The sequence below is a fragment of the Salvelinus namaycush genome, chromosome 19 (genome assembly GCF_016432855.1).
Source record: "Salvelinus namaycush isolate Seneca chromosome 19, SaNama_1.0, whole genome shotgun sequence".
Taxonomy (NCBI): Eukaryota; Metazoa; Chordata; class Actinopteri; order Salmoniformes; family Salmonidae; genus Salvelinus; species Salvelinus namaycush.
The window spans coordinates 12,281,299-12,303,129 of record NC_052325.1 but is presented as its reverse complement, the minus strand read 5'-3'; the positions used below and the strand labels follow the sequence as shown (position 1 = coordinate 12,303,129).

The following is a 21,831-nucleotide window of genomic DNA, read 5'->3' as shown; positions in this document are numbered from 1 at the left end:
GAGAAGGCGCGAAAATGAAATACATTATTTGGTACAATTTTGATTATGGAAGATTGAATAGGCGTGCGCCAAACTATTTGCTTGGAATTGTTTGTAGCTGTCGTCTTTATCTGTGCATGAGAGCGCATCCAACTCAGTTTCCCTACCAGAAAACACGCGATAACGTCAAGTGTTGTGTATTCGCGCACGCAATTCAGGACGAATCAAGCGCGGATGAGCGTCCGCCCACTGGACCGCAGTCAATGACTGGATTTGCTTCCATTGATAGCAGAGTTAAGGAATTATTGATAAAAAATGTCGGTCCCTTTTGGCGTTTACACCATTATTATTCCAAACAATTGCCCAATGAATCACCACCCATGTCCATGATCAATTTACACATCACCGTTTATTTTGCTAAACTGAATTTGTGAGTGAATATAAGCACCTGTGCACCATGGCTTTGTTTGTAGACTACACAATGAACATTAGGTCTATCAAATTGTTTTGCTCACCGTTATTACCACCGTATCTTCGCCCTTGAATTCCGGAATGTATTTGTCTCCTCTGTTGGTTCAAGGGCCTGAATCGGCACATCACTTTCACACCGCACTCAGCAGCATCCACCATGTCCACAGTACTACGTTATATCCAAACAGATATCCCAAATAACTTTCTCTGCTTATCGTGAAGTTTACACCAGTTTTCTTCGAAGAGGTGACGTTAACCACTCCTTTCCATTGTGGTTCGCTGAAATTCAATCTCGAGCGTCCATTCCTGTCAATTAAACAATTGGTGGTAGGCTGAATTCAAGTTTAAAAAAAATAGCTTGATGAATGGTCTGTTATGGATTTGAGTTCAAGTTTCCATTTTCGTGGTCAAATATTTGCTTCAGACTTCTAGTATTCCCGTATCCACCGACGGCGCCTTGCATCATAACCAGCATCCACCAATTTGAAGCTCGTCGCGCTGATGCTGTCCAGTCAATCCCATCTAGGTCCACCCAAGTGATGGGGATGCTGATGTTGCAGCTTATCACGTGCTTGCATCCCGAACATGACACCTATGCAATTTTGGGAGCAGTAGTGAAATCATATTGATAAACGATAAAATAAGTTATTGCCATTGATATTACTTTGCAAATGTTGTTATACACCTAGTCCCCTAATTTAACTCATCACCACATAAGACATTTCTGTGTAAAATAGAATTGATGGTCCAATATGATCCTTTAAGGCACAGTGATGCCGAAACGTTGTTTTACCCAATAAATTACTGGGAGTTTATATATATATATATATATATGTTCAGCTATTTTTTTTTATAGCTTGCAGTTTATTCAGAGTTAGTCAGTACCTCTATACAAAATACATTCCTCTGGGTCTGCACCAGCTCATGCTTCTTATTTGATAAATATGATCCTTTGAAAGCTAATCACTCAACCCAATGCTTCCCTCTAGTGGGTTTCCTATGAATGAGGGGGCCTCTGAGCTCCCCAATGCTAATAATGGGTCCATTCAACCTGTCAGCCTGGTCTCATAGACGTAACATAGCTGGGTTAGGGGTTAAGTCTAGGGGAAGGGTTAGCTAACCTGCTAAATAGTTGCAAAGGAGCTAAAACTAGTTGCTAATTAGCTATAACTGTCCCTGATGAGATTCGAACACGAGATGTTAAGAGTTGTACACCTGACCAACCACTCTGCTTTTGTTTTTGCCTCAAGTAACCATGCCTTATGTAAACATACCAAACGTAACATATACTAATTTGAGCTTCCCGAATTTACCTCTGTTACATCTCGTCTATGAGACCAGGCTGGTCCATGTCTTTAGTTGGCCTACCTTACATGACTAAAACCTCACTCTTGATCTTGTTCGGAATACATTTCAGAATGCAGTGAAGGATAACTACTAAGCACAGTATAGAACATTCTGAAGACTAAAACATAGCAACAGATGTTGCAGATGCATACAATCACTTTGAGTAAAACTTCACTTAAGGCTAAATACATAACTCACTTCGGTGAAGAAATTTCAAACAAGAGGAAAAAGAGTTAATATACTGATATGAATAGATGTTTATTTCCCTGCACTTTTTTCTGAAACCCTCCAAGAACAAGTAACAGGGAAACATGTATGTCTGAAGAAATAGTGCATGAACACTAGATAATTATCTAAACATATTTCTAATATCTGTACAGGAATCACTACATCAACTACACTAATCTACAGGAGAGGTCAAGCACTGACCATCAGACATCGTTTCAACATGTTTCTTGCCCCTTCACCAAGGGAGAAAAAAAAAATCCCCAAAACATTGATCTGCACCCCCCAATCCAAAGGGTTAGTCATTCAACAGAGTTGCCAAGTAATCTTACCGATTATACCGCGTAATACATTACAGATAGAATGGTAAAATTCATATGTACTCCTCATTGGCTCCCTACCTGTTTAAAAAGACAAATATATTATTTAAAAAAATGTTTTCCTGCTTTACATTTGCAGATAGATCTTAGGATGCATTTATTTGTAATTTCAATGTAAATTTAAATAAATAGGTTTGTATGGCAAATGGCACATTTAAGATTTCTTCACTGTTTTTGGAAAATTCTGCATCGAATGAAAAAATAAAAAACAGAATTAAAAAGACAAATTTCTGTTACAACTGACAAAGTAACAGAAAATAAATTGTCTGAAGGGGAAAATACCATTACTAATCTAACGTTACTTACAAAAAGACCATATCTATTCAATTTGTGAAACCAAATCAAAAATCAGGATAATTTTTCCATCTTCAGAAAAAAAAGCACAAGAATAAAATATGCTAGCAACACCAATGTCCACATTTTGTGGATTAATTTCCTCTTTAGAGATACAAAAATGTAAACATTGCAAAATAAATAGTGAAAACGAGTGATACAGGATCCGTGGTTCATGCTCATGATCCCAACAACAAAAATGTAGTTTTTTTTTGCTTTTTTACATGTACATTTTTTTTTGCATTTTCAAGTGCAAAAGCATGATGACAAATTCGCTAGAATTCAAGTAACAGAAAAAAAGAAACATACCAATGATACAAATATACTATTTTACAAGTTAGTGATATTCCCAATTTACAAAATTTACATTTATAATAGACAAATTTGTTATAATATTTTGATATGCTCGATTCTGTATAGGTCCTTGTATATGCTTGCCCTCTGGTGGCTGGGGCTTGCATTCTTCCTAGCGGAGGCGAGTTAGTTTGTCACATTCACCGGTCTGAGGGGAGGAGGAAGGGACGAGGTTATGTCACCTCCATTGGTACTGTGGTCTCTGAAATACCGTTCAACGCAAGTCTCTCCAGTTCGTGATTATCCCTGAAAAAAATTAAGAAATATAGTCAGTCATTATTCAGATAAAAAGCAAATTGGTATGCCTGGAAAATTAAAAACACAAGTTATGTACAGTACCAGTCAAAACTTGACGCACGTACTCATTCAAGGGTTTTTCTATATATAATGAAGACATCAAAACTATGAAATAACACATATGGAATCATGTAGAAACCCCCCAAAAGTGTTAAACAAATCAAAATATTTTAGATTCTTAATTTAAAAAGGCACTCTCACATCTGAGCTATCTTTTTTGCAGGTGCATGGTAACAGTTGAATAAAATGAGAAAAAAAGAACCCGGCACACTGCTCGATATTAAAAAGCAGTGATAATAAGCATTACGTATCAGCCTCACGGCCTTCGTCAGGGCTTTTGTGAGTTTTTAAATTAGCACCCTTATGTAGACCTAGCCCCACCCACATCCGTTCCACGCATCGAATGGGGTTAGAGTCGAGGGAAAATAAATACGTACTATCAAATAACAATATGCATTTCATAAATATTCAAATAAAGTGTGTACATAAAACGTATTTAACACGTCTGTAAAACCACAATGAGGACATGACCTACCAAGCAAGTTTTCATAAATCACAGTGAACCGCGCAAGAAAAACAAAGTAAATCTGAAATAGGGGTATAATTCATGTTCAAATTTACAACATAACATACATAGGCATTTCATCATTAAGACCGTTAGGAAATAATGTCTGGAGGGTGAAAATCTAAAAACATTCTATTTTGCTCAGAGTATTATTAGTATCACCTCCCCTGTCTGATAAACTTTCTCTATGCCACAAAATCTTTAAAAAATAAATACAAATATCACAGGCCACATTGACATTTAATAATTTAGATAACATGGGAGGTGGAGCACATAATGTCATTTATTTGGAACTGTTTTCCTGTATGTGGGTGGCAGAAATATTCACACTTCATATTGTTGCACTGTGCGCAACCTCTGCATTTATAGCTGCCATTCGGAAGAGGCCATAAAAGAGCCTGGCTGATTTTCTTTTGTGGCTGGCAGTTGGCATGGACCAATTTATTGTGTAAACTGCAAGCTCTCCTATATACAATAAGTGGTGGATTCTTAAATTCAGCTGGCAAAGCTGGGTCCGTTGATAAAATATGCCAGTGTTTCTTGACAGCATCTCCCACTTTTCACGAGTTCAAAGTATATGTGGTTGTGAACATTACAGAATGTTATTTAGCTCTAGTGGCTCTTTTTTGATCAAATAGCCTTGAGGTGTGTTTGGGTCATTGTCCTGTTAAAACAAATGATAGTTCCACTAAGCCCAAACCAGATGGGATGGCAGATCGCTGCAGAATGCTGTGGTAGACATGCTGGGTAAGTTTGCCTTGAATTCTAAATATATCACAGACAGTGTCACCAGCAAAGCACCCCAACACCACCTCCTCCATGCTTCACGGTGGGAACCACACATGCAGAGATCATCCGTTCACTTACTCTGCATCTCACAAAGACAACGGTTGGAACCAAAAATCTCAAATTTGGACTCATCAGACCAAAGGACAGATTTCCACTGGTCTAATGTCCATTGCTCATGTTTCTTGGCCCAAGCAAGTCTCTTCTTATTGGTGTCCTTTAGTAGTGGTTTCTTTGCAGCAATTCGACCATGAAGGCCTGATTCACATACTCTCCTCTGAACAGTTGATGTTGAGATGATGTGTCTGTTACTTTAACTCTGAAGCATTTATTTGGGCTGCAATTTCTGAGGCTGGTAACTTTAATGAACTTATCCTCTGCATCAGAGCTGACTCTGGGTCTTCCTTCCTGTGGCGGTCCTCATGAGAGACAGTTTCATCATAGCTCTTGGTGGTTTTTGAGACTGCACATTAAGAAATTTTCAAAATTCTTGACATTTTCCAGACCTTCATGTTTTAAAGTAATGGTGGTCTGTAATTTCTCTTTGCTTATTCGAGCTGTTCTTGCCATAATATGGACTTGGTCTTTTACCAAATAGGGATATCTTCTGTATACCACCCCTACCTTGTCACAACACAACTGATTGGCTCAAACGCATTAAGGAAAGAAATTCTACAAATTAACTTAACGCACACCTGTTAATTGAAATGTGTTCCAGGGAACTACCTCATGAAGCTGGTTGAGAGAATGCCAAGAGTGTGCAAAGCAGCCATCAAGGCAAAGACTTAGAAGAATCTAAAATCTCAAATATATTTTGATTTGTTTAACACTTTTTGGGTTACTACATGATTCCATGTGTTATTTCATAGTTTTGATGTCTTCACTATTATTCTACAATGTAGAAACAGTCAAAAATAGAAACCCTTGAATGAGTAGCTGTGTCCAAACTTTTGACTGGTACTGCATATCAGCCATTCTAAATGAAAGAAGAAATTAAAAGGTCTTACCTGGCCATGCTGCCGATGGCAGGCGTCACCTTGGGCGCGCGCTCCAGGCTGCTTGCGGCCATGGTGGCCAGCTTCAAGGCAGACGGTGAGGGCCGGGCGTTGTGGTGGTGGTGGGCAGGGGAGATAGCGCTGCCGTGGCCCCGGTGATTGGGCAGAGACTGGGGTGCGGTCGAGTGGGAAGCAGGGAGCAGAGGGCCACCGCTGGAGGGGGTCCGACCTGACCTGTCCAACCCTGTGCCGCCCTGGGATGTGCTGGTGGAGTGAGGAGGTCTGGAGGTCCCTACAGGAGAGGTGATATGACACCGTCAAACCTGAGTAGGCCTATTACCCGAATAAGCACATATCTTAAAATGTGAATTAATGAAGTGGGATGGCCATTTAGCAATGACTCAATTCCTCTACGGAACCCAACAACAAAATAATATCTGAGAGTAGTCCATAGATTTCAAATGTATGATATATTCTGAAGCAGACCTAAAGGCTGGACGACCCCGTTGACGCTGGTGTTGTCTGGTTTGTTCTCATTGTTGACCTGGCCTGGAGCACTGATCACAGCTGACGCAGCAAAATGGGCGCCGGCCGAGTCAAGAGTCTTTGATATGATGCAGTCAGTGGAGCCAGCAGTCTACAACACAATATAATGACAGTCTTTAGAACAGAACACGGCCATAGCAGTCATCCAAACACACATGGAGCTGTTTGAAACCTATCAACACATTAAATGAAAATGCATTCTGCCCCACTGACTGGACTGAAGTCATTAGGAATGCTGTGTAAGGGGTGAAAGACTGTGTACCTGTGTGTTTTGTCGCTCGGGCAGTGAGAAATGCTGCTGGGGAGGAGGAGCTTTCAGCTGCAGTTGAGCCAGCTGCTGTTTCTGCATCTGGGCCAGAGCCTGCTGATGGACCTGGTATTGTTCCTCTGTGATGCCACCTGCAGATACAGGAGATCAAGGCCATCAGACTAAGAACAACAAAGATAAAAGAGAGACCAATACATATACTAAGGTGGTGTACAAAGCAACGAGAGAGGGAAGACTAGCAGACTGTAATACAGCATCCTTGAAGGGAGGAGGATATGGTGAAGAGATGAAGACCGCCTGCGGTGCCACTCCTTAACACTAGGGGTCAGAGAGAAGAAGCGGCCAAGGAAATTGCAAACAGAATCAGGAGAGAGGCCAGTTCCTCAATATGCAAGCTCCTAACATGCTACAGTTCAGTGGCAGTCTTTCCACTTCCCTGAACAAATAATTTCTGACTGGGAGTTGTGAATCAACCCTTCCTGGCAGTTCTGAGAACAGTTTCTGTAGAGAAATGTGAGGAAGACCAGGGGGGCTGACAAGAAAACAAAACCACAATGTGAAAATTAACAGAAAAACCAAATGTGTTCCACAAGCAGTACTATCACAATATAGCCAAGATAGAAACTGTATACAGTTAAATTATGTTTGGTAGTGGCTTGGAAAGTGGAAGATGGACCTTCGCTATGGTGTTGAGGAGAAGCTCACCTGAGCCACTGTTCTTGGTGTGGACAAACAGCCCTCCAGACAACCTGTTGTCCATGGAAGGTCTACCCGTCCTGCCTTCCCCACTGCCGTCACCCTGGGTGGACCTAGGTCTGAAAAAGCGCCACCTCAGGGCTTGAATGTTGCTCAGAAGGTCTGTCAGCGAGGATGCAGAGCCAGGCATAGTTCGATGGTTCTGTGAGGGTACCTGGTGGTCAGATAGCTCTGGAACCGCAGAAAGGCCTTTAGGGAAGGAGGAGCTGAAGACGGCTGAGTCTAGCTGCTTCAGTACTCCATCCAGGTCTGACGATGCCCGATCCAACAGGACCCTGAGAGAAGAAGAGAAACATTCATTCTGATAAATCATAATGTGAGTTAACATTTATGAATAGACTTAAATCAAAGTCACGATAAATACCTAACCTATAGCATAACTATCTGAACAGAAGACAACAAAGACAAATATTTCAAAGGAGAATAAGTGGACGCAGTGCGAGAGGTATGCTGTGACGTACCTGCCACCTCGGCCCACCCTCCTACGGGCCAGTCCCACACAACGTTGGGGTACAGAGAGGGCGGTGAGGGACTGACGATGCCGCAGAGCATCCAGCCCTGCCAACTCAGGGTGATCCCACAGGAGCCCAGAGGTCTGGTCCAAACAGGGCTGGAGAGACAGGCAGAGGAAACCGTTACTCATTTAGGCTAGCTACCACAGTGACATACAGACAGGACCAAATACCACCTTAGCCACAGACTAGACCCAATAGCACAATATTACCACCGATACTAATAATGTGTGGAATTGCAAATGAATGTGAGAGAATATACTTTAATTACAGTTGTGATTGCAGTGAGACTCACAGCAAGGTAATGGCATCCTGCTTTCCTTCTGAAGGCAAACGTTCCATCTGGATCATTCTCCTCGTCCGGTTCTGATGGTGGAGACTGAAGGAGAAGACAAAACCAACACTATAAAATGCACACAAACTAAATATGTCATAACGCATGAACTTCTTCAATATGATATTATCATCAGGACCCTGTTCTCAGAGGTACTGACCAGTGGGTAGTCCTCCTCTCCAGAGCTGTGGAAGTCATACTGTTTAATATCGGCCTTGTTAACGATGTGCTGGCGCTTGGCAGGCCTGCCGGGGCGGCACAGAGGTTCCCGCCTGGTGTACTTTTTCTTTGGTCTGACAAAGTCAAAGGGATCCTCGTCCTTCACCGAGACGTGGTGGTACCCATGGTGCTGGAGACCACCTGACTTGTGCGTCTGAAAGAGAAAGACAGTGGAGTTAAAGGTCGTTAAGTGTCAGAGCAACACAGACAAGATTTCTTCATAGTCAAATGATCAGAGTGAGAAGAGTTCATTGCTGCACTCAATTTCTTGAAATGTAATCAGTGTGATGCAGGTTTCATCCTCCAGCATCTCCCTATTCTGAACTGCTTGATGGTCAAATGTAACCCCCCCCCCCCAGGTAAAAGTAAAGAGGTAATGTTATGGTTGATAGAAGCCCTAATATTACCTTGATTTTGATCTCAGCTTTGTGGTTATGGCGGTTTCCGTTGGTTACAGTGATTGGAACTGTGTAGACGGGCTTCTCAGCCAAAGGGGCTGTCACCTCACTGAGGACTTCACCCGTAAAGTCACCCATCTGATATCTACACGGAAACAACACATAAATAATAAGAATACATTCATTCAATATACAAGGGGGGAATTTAAAATAAATAAAATAGGCAGCTGTAACTTCACCATCCTTCATATTGACTGACGGTATTCACAGTCAACATGAAAGAACAGGCCGAGACAAGCCTTTTCTTTCAGCACCGGGACTAGTAGTGTGTTACAGTGTTAGAAACTAGGTGACCTGTAGCCTGCTCCGACAATGACCACCCGGCATGACCTGCAGCCCGCTCCGACAATGACCACCCGGCATGACCTGCAGCCCGCTCCGACAAAGACCACCCGGCATGACCTGCAGCCCGCTCCGACAAAGACCACCCGGCATGACCTGCAGCCCGCTCCGACAAAGACCACCCGGCATGACCTGCAGCCCGCTCCGACAAAGACCACCCGGCATGACCTGCAGCCCGCTCCGACAAAGACCACCCGGCATGACCTGCAGCCCGCTCCGACAATGACCACTCGGCATGACCTGTAGCCTGCTCTTACACAGGAAGCCCTGCTGGGTTCCTCCGTGCACCACTAGCAGGACACAGGCTACAGTCACACGCGCATTGTGAGAAACAGGGCACCAATAAGGCACAGACTGCAATCTCACAACACCCCCCTCCAATGCTTTTAAGGCTCACCTTTTCTCCACCACCTCCAGGGTGAGGTGCAGCAGCTCTCTCTTGCTCTTCTCCCTCCGCTTGATCATCTCCAGGATGGTGACCGTCCGGCTGAACTCCCTCCTCAGCTTCAACATCTTCTCATAGGACGCCTCATCATTCTTACGGTTCTAAACATCGAGAGACATGGTCAAACAACTATACCAACCCTCAGGATCATCAAGCCTACACAGGAGACCTGAGTGAGTAAGGGTACAGGGAGACATGAAAATGCTTGGAGCACATTACAGGGGCGACAACATATTGTAGCTAACATGAAACAAATCACATGCAACATCATTCAATTAATAATTAAATTGTGCAAGGCTACAAGCCTTGATAGAACAAAAACAAATTTTTAAAGTTTTCCTTTGCAATGGGGCTCCTGAGTGGGGCTCCTGAGTGGCGCAGAGGTCTGCGTCTCAGTGCTAGAGGCGTCACTACAGACCCTGGTTCGATTCAACCGGACATGATTGGGAGTCCCATAGTGCAGCACACAATTGGCCCAGTGTCGTCCAGGTTAGGGTTTTGCCGTCATTGTAAATAAGAATTTGTTATTAACTTAATTGCCTAGTAAAATAAAATAAAATAAAAAATAAGAGTCGCTACAATGAAGGTCATCACAGACGGAAAGAGCAGCAAATGATCGCCTAATACTGAAACTGCATATAATCTAAGTGCGAGGAGACACTTCAGTCCAAGCCATGTGATTCTAATTCCTCACCTTCCTGGTCTGCATCTTTTCTGTGCGTCGTCTGAATGCCACGTAGGCGTCGTTGTTGGTGGAGCCGTCCCTCTTCTCCAACTTGATGAGGGGGATGAGCGACGGGCCCCGGCAGTTCTTCCTCTTCCTCACCCAGTAGTCGTACACCGCCTTCAGGAGGTAGTCATCCTCGTTCAGCAGCAGTTTGGCCTCTGTGATAGTGACCATCTGTGAGAAGACGTGAGATGAAAGTTTAGTTTATTACAACGTTTCCCTTGATTATTTTCCAGAGCAAACACCACCTTAAAGCAGCATTACAACCAGGTTAATCTTCTATTAACACAGAGAACCTCTTTAGATAACACAATTGCCGCTGGTCCCGACGGAGGGTGTTATGTTACCTGATTTGTGCTGGCTTTCTCCAACCTGTCCACCATGGTCTCAAACTGTATGGGTTTGATTTCCATCTTGCGGTTGAGTCTGTTGAGGAGGATCTCATCCTCTGAGTCCATGTCATAGTCTGGCTGCTCATTGTCCAGACCCAGGGCTGTGAGAGGAGGAAGAGAGGATAAAATGAAGTCAGCAAAGCCTTTCTTAGTGCAAATGCATTAGTGTAGGGCCTCTTTAACCAATTACAGTTGGTTGGCTGCTGGACAGATTTCATCTTGAGAAAGTGATGTGGTAACAACTGACATCAATTGTTCTGTAACCTTGGCTAAAAGACACAGTCAAATATGTACTAGCTAGCTGGTCAAAGAGTCACTATTCAGATTTGGCACGCAACCTTTCAGAAACTATTTGATAGCTTGTCGACATTTGTCCTCTGAGTCAATATGCGTGCGTGTTAGAGAGTTGGATTGGAGGGGGTCTAGCCTACAGAGGCTGCTTCCAAGGAAATGCTACTGACGCTGGATGTGGAAGAGCTGTTTGGGGATCCTGAGCTCTCCTTTGTAGAGGCGGTCGTAGTAAGTGATGTTGCTCTCTGCCTCAGGCACCGGGATGACCATGTTCTCCTTTTTCTCCCTGAAAACCGACTGAGCAGAGATGGCCCTCTGGAGATGGTGCTCCTGAGAGAGGGAGAGAAATATTCTATTTCTTTGAAACCCTATATTTGCACAATTCAGAAAGCGAGAGAGTGAGACAGAGGAAGAACCAGATAGAGTAAGGGAGAGAAAGAATGATGAGATTATCTTAATGTGTTTACTTTGTAACTGACCTGCTCTGTATTTTAAACGAAATAAATCCCATGTTTGCATAGCATGAATGCAAGAGGCTGCCTTTCATATAATGTACAAACGGAGAGCAGACAAGACCGTTTTGTCTGCAAATAACACTCTGTATGCCCTGGGTTCATTGGCAGCTCAGCTGCACAGGCAAACCAACAGCGGCTTGCAGCATGGTGATGAAACCTCCTGCAACAATTTGAAAGGTGTAGGATTCTTTCATTGCTGTTTGACTGCAGGCAATACTACATCTGCACTGATGTAACAAGAATAGAGATCAAAGACAGAAGTAGCTAGCTACCCTGATAGTCTAACAAGTGGGCCAAGGTTCTTTTACGGCGCCTATAGCCATCTGCCACCCATACATCTCCTGTTAGTTACTTAGTAAAGACAGCTAGCTAGAGTTAACCCAAGTTAACTAACCGTTAGCCAAATAGTATACAGTAGTCACTTTATTTAATTACCTACTTCAGACATATACAGTTGGATAAGAAACTCACTGTAAATTAGCGTGCTAATGTTAGCTACGCTAACTTGTTACGACAACGCACGCCTGTTTGTTATCAATAGCAACCAAGAAAATTTGCGTAAAATCATTCACGTCACTAGTCGAAGAAAGCGTCGCCAATCATACAGAATCCTCGTTGTTTACGCTATGAGAGTATATATTGGCGTAAAGACCACGATTTACTACGCAACGAGCGTGAAATGAAGGACCCTCAGCATAGACAGAACATACGCACAAGACGTTGCGTAAACGCATCAAGAATACAATCGCCCTGCTGTGCACCTGAAATATTTTTTAAGAGATCTCAATTTTAAAGCGTTTTCTTACCGATTCTTCTTCTTTTTCCATCCCCGTAGGCATTTGTGGCACAGCCCGGTTGATCGAAACGCAGTCATTTAGGTCTGGAAGGTCTTTGTTGCGGTATATGGGGAGAGGTTTGGCGGCGTCTAGCGCTCGCGCTCGGAACGATAGTTTACTCATTGTTGGCCCCTATCGCAATCACATTGAATGCGAAGAAAACATGTATCCCGCCCGAATTCGCTCAAAAATTCGGTATAAATCCACAAGGGACTCCGCTGTTTCCACAATAGAAGGATTCATTGGTTCTCATTCGGTCGAAATTCAATGTGAAAAGCCATTTCTGGTCGCGTTCACATGGATTTAGAAGCTATTTTTCTCGGTTGATCCTCTCCCAGTGCCATGGAAAACATGGCGGACATGTTCACAGCGTCTGAGCAATCCCGACAGCCAGCGCGACACATCTGAAAAACATGGGCCCTGCTGTTGCGCGCGCATCTCATACAACGCGCATGAAGAAATCATGTAACATGGTTTTAATGACTATGCATGCAAACCACCACACTTTGAATTTTGCCTAGTTTAGTATTACTTTTTAGTTGTTGGAAAAACATATAACATGGGGATTGTTCACTTATCCCAAACACTCAGCCCAGTATGCTCAATAACATTTCTGCCTATCATTTCAAAAGTTGCAAAGAGGGTAGTTGAACAATTTACAGATCACTTAAGTGTCCTTGAATATACAAAATATAACATATTTTACACTGGCAATGTAAAATACAGATGTGTTTGGATTTGAAGTGAATTAGGGTAGGTGTGTTGTAGTTAGTTGCTTTAAGGGGAAACTCTGATAAAAGGACTGGAAGAGACTATAAAAAAAATCACATAAACCACAGTTGATAGAATACATAATTTTATTGCAAAATGAATGCAATACTTTGTCAAATTTGTACATCCCTATGGAACAAACACAATGGAAAGATTTTGAACGAAGCATAATAGCCACCTTCCACTGCCTGTAATTTCAGGCACACTTTTTTAAAATGTGAAACATTTCTGCTGGAGAAGCAGAAAGGGGAGATGCTACAGCTGTTATGTATGCAGAAAGATATTAAAAACTATAAGAACCTCAAGTACAAAATATACTTCAATGTTGGTGCCACATTGTGACTGTTAAAATGCCAAATGACTTAAAATAAAAATACTTTACAAAAATTTTTTTTTTTCACACCATAAAACCAATGTGGACCACTCAGCTTGTACCGTATGTCCTGAAATAAAGATCACAAAATGACATGGAAAAAAACATTCAATAAAAAGCTAATTCAAACAATGTTTTTTTTTTAACAAGATGGCAAAACATTTATTCCATATAAACACAATCACTCAAGATCATTGCAGTAGACAAAAAGTTGAAAATGGAAGACCTAAATAATTTTTATGCAATGTAACTCATAATACTTTCATGATAAATAGGCCTAGTATTAGGCCAAGTCATTTGAAATGGAATACAACATTTAACATGATTTACTTAGTCCATGAACTAGTGGTGAGCTCTTCATATTTTAGGAGTAAGAGTGCTAAATGAAATAATTATAAACAAGATGGATATAATGTTGATGACACTCGTATTAACACTTGGTCACCTAGCGATTACATTTTAGGATGACCTGTTGTTCTGTTACAATTGAATACAGATGACTTGATATTGTATTTCAAATACAACATTTTAGTTTTACAATTTCAGATTTACCCAAGACTGATCAAATCAGAAGGTTCCCCTCCTGAGTCAGGGTATAAAGTACAGAAAATTAAGTTCACTCATTTAATATAAACATTTAAAAATGTCTTCAGGCTGTGGGTATATACTCAGTTTTGACACGAGTAAGAAGAAAAAAACACTATATGCACATACAAGCATCCCAAAGAAATTACACTTCATAAATAAACACAAATATATAAATTCATATTTAAAAACCACTGACTGAATATTTATCCATATATAGGCTGTTAATTTGTTAAGAGAAAAATATAACACTATAAAGGCTTTTCAGAGTGTACAACTCTTAGTATTATTGCTAAGTAACCATTTTAATGCAATGTAACAAATCTACAAATAAATATGGGGTTCATAAATAAATAATAAAGTACAAAAGCAACAAAAACAATGAAAATCAACTAAATTAAGGCCACCTATTCAATAGAGTATTAAAAAGGTAAATAATATAAACTAAAAGTCCCAACCTGTGATGGGGCATAGCTTTGGCAGCTGGGGGTTATAGCATTGGATATAAGGCTCAAATCAAAGTTCACTCTCATACTTTCTTGGGTCGTTTAAACTTGCTTTTCAGAGCAAAGAAAACCAATGCGTATAATACTGATCTCTTCTGAACTGTAAATGTGCAGTTCATCCAATAAGGCATTTTGACACTTGAAAATGACACATTCAAGAGTATAAAAAAAACAACACAAAAACAGCAATGCTCAAATAACATGATTTGCACCATTTAAATATTAACTTAATTGTAAATTAAACACTAGTGACAGAACCATATATTACAACTGTTAATATTGAATACTTAAGTTTCAGAATGCATGTATACCACAAAATTTGTTTATACTTTACAATAACTTACCCTTTTTTTAAATGAACACAAAACACTCACAATTAAAGTCATTTGGCAGATATAACACAGAAAATCTGTATCAAAAATATTCAGAGAAAATACATTTTTACTTTGGGAGTAAATATAATTTAACTTAGAGGCATTTTTTTAGACTCCTTCCCTTGATGGCTTTTTCTTTTAGAAAGTATTTGCATGTCTCTCTATGTTCAGATAGACCCACAGTGTCCATCTTCAAATCTACCAGTTTACTTTTCTTGGGACTCTGTATGCCTTTCCAGCAGGAGAAGAACATCCTTACTGAAAATAGTGTCTGTTGAAGTTCAAATGTTCCTAATCCTTCTGCGGCTTGATGCATGTTTCAATAGATCTGTAGAAAAATGCCTTTATGCTGCTTTTCTTTTGAAAAAAGAAATCTCTGGCCGCACTGTTTTGTGCAACATAAAAACATGGAAGATAGACATGTACATTAGAAAATGAGCAGTAGATCAACTCATCTATAATAATACTGAACAATATATACAATTAAATCACTGAATATAATGTACTGCTTTCCTTTGTCTATTGTACATCTAAAATGCATCAGAAATATTTGTACCAACAATTTCCTCATATGGAAAAGAATGAGATTCTATATAAGGACAAGCTAGCAGTGGATATATCATAGCGATTATTTTGCAGCTAGGTTCCTCCACCCTTTCTTGTACTTCTTTCACTGTCAGTGTCTTGGTGGTGGTCAAGGTGGAAGGGGTGTTGACTAATTGTAGCACCAATCCAGTTCGACTAAGTACCAAGCTGATTTAACAGAGTGGACAATGGTCGCGTCTAATGCACACACAGCTAACTAGCTAGCGGTTCCACATCGGCTACAATGAAACCCATTGGCTAGATGGACCGCTACTCAGAAGGCCACTGAAGTAACAGATCCACACATTCACTGTCATCTGGAGATCTTCCTCCTCTTGGGTTTAGGGGTCTTGACTTGTCGGTCTCTCTGTGACATCTGGTGCGCCAAAGAAATTAGGAAATAAAAATGGAACACCATCTTTAGAGACTGTAGACTCACACACATTTGGGCACCCAAAGGTCATGTCTAGAAAGGTGTGTATATACAGTACATAACCAAATACTATGAATCTACCCATGATGTTTAGACGTCAGAGTACTCACATTGCCCGTCATCTTATCCAGCTCGCTCATAGCCTCCTGTATAGCAGCTTCTAGGTTGTTATTCCGTTTTCCTCCACTGTAAGAAAGACAACATTTGTATTGATAAGAGCGTCTGCTAAATGACTTAAATGTAATGTAATGTATTACTGTATCTGATAAAAACTAGAGGAACAGATTTTATATATCTATATATATATTTTTATTTAACTAGTCAAATTCTTATTTACAATGACGGCCTAGGAACAGTGGGTTAACTGCCTTGTTCAGGGGCAGAACAACAGATTTTTACCTTGTCAGCTCGGGGATTCGATCTAGCAACCTTTTGGTTACTGGCCCAATGCTCTAACCACTAGGCTACCTGCCACCCCCTAGTTCTATTTCTATCTATCTATATCCAGTCAAAAGTTTGGACGCACCTAAACATTCAAGAGTTATTTGTACTATTTTCTACATCAAAATGATGAAATAACACATATGAAATCATGCAGTAATCAAAAGTGTTGAACAAATAAAAAAATATTTTATATTCTTCAAAGTAGCCACCTTTGCCTTGATGATAGCTTTGCATTCTTTTAACCAGCTTCGAGGTAGTCACCTGAAATGCTTTAACAACAGTCCTGAAGGAGTTCCCAAATATGCTGAGCACTTGTTGCCAGTTTTTCCTTCACTCTGCTGTCACTCATCCCAAACCATCTCAATTGGGTTGAGGTCAGGTGATTGTGGAGGCCAGGTCATCTGATGCAGCACTCCATCACTCTCCTTCTTGGTCAAATAGCCCTTACACAGCCTGGAGGGGTATTTGGGGTCATTGTTCTGTTGAAAAACAAATGATAGTGGGACTAAGTGCAAACCAGATGGGATGGCAGATCGCTGCAGAATGTTGTGGTAGCCATGCTGGTTAAGTGTGCCTTTAATTCTAAATAAACCACTGACAGTGTCACCAGCAAAGCACCACTACACCTTCTCCATGCTTCCCAGTGGGAACCACACATGCAGAGATCATCCGTTCACCTACTCTGCGTCTCACAAAGACACGGTGGTTGGAAACAAAAATGTGGACTCATCAGACCAAAGGACAGATTTCCACCCGTCTAATGTCCATTGCTTGTGTTTCTTGTCCCAAGCAAGTCTCTTCTTCTTATTTGTGTTCTTTTGTAGTGGTTTCTTTGCAGCTATTCGACTACGAAGGCCTGATTCACGCAGTCTGCTCTGAACAGTCGATGTTGAGATGTGTCTGTTACGTGAACTCTGAGGTGCAGTTAATTGCAGATTTCTGAGGCTGGTAATTAATTAACTTATCCTCTGCAGCAGAGGTAACTCTGGGTCTTCCTTTCCTGTGGCAGTCCTCATGAGATCCAGGTTCATCATAGCGCTTTCATGGTTTTTGCGACTGCACTTGAAGAAACGTTCAAAGTTCTTCAAATGTTCTCTATTGACTGACCTTCATGTCTTAAGTAATGATGGACTGTTGTTTCTCTTTGCTTATTTGAGCTGTTCTTGCCATAATATGGACTTGGTCTTTTACCAAATAGGGATATCTTCTGTATACCACCCCTACCTTGTCACAACACAACTGATTGGCTCAAACGCATTGAGGAAAGAAATTCCACAAATTAACTTAAGGTACACCTGTTAATTCATATGCATTCCAGGTGACTACCTCATGAAGCTGGTTGAGAGAATGCCAAGAGTATGCAAAGCTGTCATCAAGGCAAAGGGTGGCTACTTTGCCTTGATGACTTTTTTCATTACTACATGATTCCATATGTGTTATTTCATAGTTTTGATGTCTTCACTATTATTCTACAATGTAGAAAATAGTAAAAATAAAGAAAACCCCCTTTTCCCAACTTTTGACTGGTACTGTATATTTCTTTTTAAAATTATCTAACCTCTGGACATTTTTTCTTAAATCACAGTATTTTCAATATTTATTAGCAGCGCTATTTAGCGGATTTGGTTGATTTTGTGGTCTCAAACCAGTGAGATTGACATTCTTCATCAAGAATATGGGAAATTGCAATTATTGATAATGAAAAGGTGGGACTGTTGTTCTCGTTATGTAAATTGGTGCATTTACTATCAACAATGCATTAAACCTAGTTTTCCAGATTTTTTGCATTTTGGCTAAACAAATAATAGCAATGTGAATATTGGAGCGTGACAGACAACCTGGTTCAATTTGCATCCAGAGACAAAACCAGTTGAGAACCACTGATTAGGGTAAGTAACTTACTTTCTAGTTATTTTGTTTGCTTTGTGTAGTGTCTCCAGATCCTCTGTTAGTGTCCTCTGGAAATTGTCTGACTCTACCTGAGGGCAAGTAGAAAAAAAACATTACCAAAACACTGACCGGGGGAATAAAACCAAAACTTTACCAAAGGATCATCTGCATTGAGTGTTAAGACAGCCAAGTGAAACCAAAAGAACATTACCCTGTTCTCAGGACAGGAGTTCTAATTGAGTTTGCAGAATGACTCATGTCAAAGCAATGACTTCATTTAACACTCAATAATCACAACAATTCAACTTCAATAAAGCCTTATTGTCTTATGACTAACTGGCAAGCTTCTTTAATTAAACACACAACAGAGAATTCAACAGTTTTCTAATTAAAAGAGGCAGCATTTTCTCCTACCCTTCAAAACTGCTTTCAATTTCTGTTTTACTCAACACAAGGGGTCAGATTTATTCAAATAGCTGTCCACACATAGGCCTATAAAAAGGATGGGTGTGGCAAATTCATCCACCACTGCATATTATCTGTAAGGTCAAACTAGGCAAGAAACCAAACTGAAATAACACCTAGTCCAAATGTTAGCCTAAATGAACGTGTGTCACGCTATAAAAGCAGATTCCCCCAATCCCAAATTGAAGAGCTTGGACAGTAGTTTTGAAAATAACAATAGGCACAGTAGGCTGTAAATAAATTCAAGCAATGGATGTCGACAGAAGTGAAAATGGGGGTGAAACGACTAATTCTTTGGCATCTCTGAGGCCGTTGGCAGTGCCACAGAGCAGAAATAGTTTTTGAATGCAGAACACCTGAGTTGTTCTCTTTCCCTGCCATGCTCCTTGTGAATAATATCCTTTAGGGACATGCCATGCCTAATGTCTGCACATTTTAAAACTCCTCTCTTATACAAAGCATTATCAAAGGTATGGTGCACAACAGTAGTAACAGCAAAAGTGTAATGTAAAATAGTGTTGAAACTGAGGGTGGAATTGTGGCGGAGAACTCCACTTCCTTATGTGGTGTAGTCATGTGACCAATCATAATCACACAACACTGACAATACAATAATCTCACTTTGCCCTGTATGCTGTTCACCATCCCAAGGGAGTACATGTGCCCCTCGCTCCCCATCTTGCCTGGCCATGGAGGGAAGCCGTTGCCCTGGCCCCAGAGCAACTCTCCCGGGTAGTGGGTCTGAGTTCTTGGCCTGTGGTGGAGCTGGAGCCCCTCACTGGAGGAGGGTGAGTCCCCAGGCCTCAGGTCCTCCTCGCCGCTCAGGCTCCCGTTCAGGTGCCCATTGTAATACCTGTTGTAGCAGTGCCCGTTGAGTTGGCCGTCGAGTTGGCCGTTCAGATGTCCGTTGAAGAGGCTGTAGTCCTTGGTGAAGTGGCCCTCTGGTGGGGACAGGCTGGGGTGTCTGGGTCTTCCCGAGGTGTGGCCCCTACCATTGCCGTTCATATGGGCATACATACCACTGGGGACTTGCAGTGGTGTTTGATCCTGGGGGCCTAAGTGGGCCTGACCTTTGGGCCTTTCTGGGTAGGTGCCGTTTCTGTTCTGGGCTAAGGAAAGCTGTTGGAGGGGCTCGTCATCACGCCACAGACCAGCCTGCTCCTTGCCCTCCGCCTCTCCGTCCCATTGTCTTCTCTGGGCTCCACGTCGAGGCGAGCGGAATCTTGTAGGAGATTCCATGGCAACGGGGGAGAAGATGTTGTTCCGTTCAGGGGTCTTCTTGCGGGGCCGGCCCACCTTGGGATGGTGTCGGTGCTCCGGCACTGGCTCCTGAAATGAGCGGAGGGGGCCGGTGTGGATGACAGAGTTGACCGCATGGGAGAGGTCAACAGGCTCGCAGACAACAGTAGCAGCGAAGGTACTGCTACCACCCGCTGATGTAATGACATTAGACGTGCTCTTGCTGGCCATGCCCATCGCTTCCCTGTGGATAGGATCAATAACTTCTCCCCCACCACTGTGAAGGCCCTGGGGAGACTGGTATTCTCGATGACCCTCCTGGAGGCAAGGGGCACCGGGTTGGGACATGGACATAATCCCCGGTCGACTCATCATAGCTCTGTTGGGCAGTGGAATCCTCTCAGGCAAACCCCCCTGTAACAAAAAGAGAGGGAGAAGGGCTGTTATGTTGACAGTAATCAACAATAATCATCCTTAAAATACAACACTAATACATATACACAGAAAGTAAGAGAAAATAAGGCTGAAACAGACCAGGAACACATCAGCCTGAACACATCAGCCTGACCTGGAATCTCTGAAGGAGGCTGTTCATGGGGTTGGAGGCAGCACCACCAGGGAGAGGGGCAACAGGATGGGAACCCTGGCTCTGGAACCTGTGGAGCTGCTGGCTCTGTATGGAGTGACGACCCGGACCCTGAACAAGCTGTTGCTGTGTATTGGCTTGGCTGCTCCTGATGAGAGACTGGAGACTCTCCTCTTGGGCCTGCCTCAGCTCACAGCTCAGAGAACTACTGACCTCAACTGTACAGGGAGGGAGAGAGAGAGAGAGATGTGAGAGATTACAAAGAAACACAAGAGGGGTGAGAAAGTTGGGAGAATGAGGAGTGAATTGAGGGATTAGGTGTGTAGAAGGAGATCTGATCATGAGTGAAGTGAGGAAGGGAGAGTCTAGGGAGATCTGATCATGAGGTCAACACTGCTCCAAGCTAACTGAGGCTTTTCAAAGATAAGCAAACACTGAAGTCTTGGAACTTGGCAAACTACAGAGAACAACGGGAGACCTAACAGACTGTGACGATCACAAAAAGCAGGGGATTCTCTGAGAGGAAGTAGTGAAGGGGGATCACTTGGGAATAGCACAATCACTCCAAATAAGACAATTACCTGTGGTAATTGGAAGAGGATGTGTTGAAATACAAAGAGACAGTAAAAGAGAGCAGTGTGGTCGTAAAAACAAGCCCAAAATGTACTCCCATTTACGTCCCTTGATTTGTGAGGACTTGATTGAACAAATACGAAAGAAAAAGGAAACCGACAAAACAAGTGAGAAAAGAAAACAATGTTGTTGAGATGAAAATCAAAGGGGTCAACTGGGGTTCATTTGGGATTTTCCTGACTACACACTGACTTCAGACCAAATATAGGTGTTTTAGATAAGATGGCCACTGACTCTTAAATCAATCAGGATATAAAATTTGAACGTACACTTCTAGAACTCGAGCCATATGCCTAAATGGATATCCATACATTACCTCAAAACTGTCAGCAAGGGTATGGTGTAGAACAGGAGAAGTAGTCAACAATAGCAGTCAGTGACAACATTAGGAGTCTATTGCTATTGAAATAAAAAGGTTCATTTAACAAAAACAGATGACAAACCTCAACAAAGTAGCCAGTAGCCACCATGATCCGCTAACTTTGACGGTTTCGGAGGACATTTGCTGAATCCACAGAGCTTGGACAGGAAGTGAATGTGATCATATGTGTGGAGCTCCTGTATCGAAACAGAA

At 41.9% G+C, this 21,831-nt stretch overlaps 2 protein-coding genes and 1 pseudogene across 6 annotated transcripts in view; all 3 read right to left on the bottom strand.

Annotated features, from left to right (window-relative positions):
* The window catches only part of LOC120063692, a 35,310-nt pseudogene extending 34,701 nt beyond the window's left edge, over nucleotides 1-609 (bottom strand).
* A 1,425-nt stretch (nucleotides 610-2,034) lies between these two features.
* On the bottom strand, nucleotides 2,035-12,753 carry LOC120064146 (enhancer of polycomb homolog 2-like). 2 transcript variants are annotated; one of them, XM_039014517.1, is made up of 14 exons: nucleotides 12,344-12,753; nucleotides 11,193-11,352; nucleotides 10,687-10,832; nucleotides 10,307-10,513; nucleotides 9,565-9,713; nucleotides 8,775-8,910; nucleotides 8,309-8,521; nucleotides 8,086-8,193; nucleotides 7,764-7,912; nucleotides 7,252-7,577; nucleotides 6,541-6,677; nucleotides 6,219-6,369; nucleotides 5,745-6,024; nucleotides 2,035-3,335 (listed from the first exon to the last, which is right to left on the bottom strand). In XM_039014517.1, exons 1-14 carry the CDS (start codon nucleotides 12,494-12,496, stop codon nucleotides 3,263-3,265), a joined length of 2,388 nt encoding a protein of 795 aa, XP_038870445.1. In that variant the 5' UTR covers nucleotides 12,497-12,753; the 3' UTR covers nucleotides 2,035-3,262. The 2 variants fall into 2 exon arrangements, with proteins under 2 accessions (XP_038870445.1, XP_038870446.1); XM_039014518.1 differs by having other exon boundaries at nucleotides 8,110-8,193.
* Nucleotides 12,754-13,212: 459 nt separating this feature from the next.
* The window catches only part of LOC120064145 (methyl-CpG-binding domain protein 5-like), a 39,960-nt gene continuing 31,341 nt past the window's right edge, over nucleotides 13,213-21,831 (bottom strand). For 2 of the 4 annotated variants that reach the window (XM_039014513.1, XM_039014514.1), the window contains 5 exons: nucleotides 20,607-20,842; nucleotides 19,421-20,452; nucleotides 18,347-18,423; nucleotides 16,111-16,186; nucleotides 13,213-15,943 (listed from right to left, as the gene is read on the bottom strand). In XM_039014513.1, coding sequence (XP_038870441.1) covers nucleotides 15,881-15,943; nucleotides 16,111-16,186; nucleotides 18,347-18,423; nucleotides 19,421-20,452; nucleotides 20,607-20,842 — 1,484 coding nt within the window. In that variant the 3' untranslated portion in view covers nucleotides 13,213-15,880. Of the gene's footprint in view, nucleotides 15,944-16,110; nucleotides 16,187-18,346; nucleotides 18,424-19,420; nucleotides 20,453-20,606; nucleotides 20,843-21,831 lie in introns of those variants that run through there. The other 2 variants (XR_005478570.1, XR_005478571.1) reach the window with 2 other exon arrangements.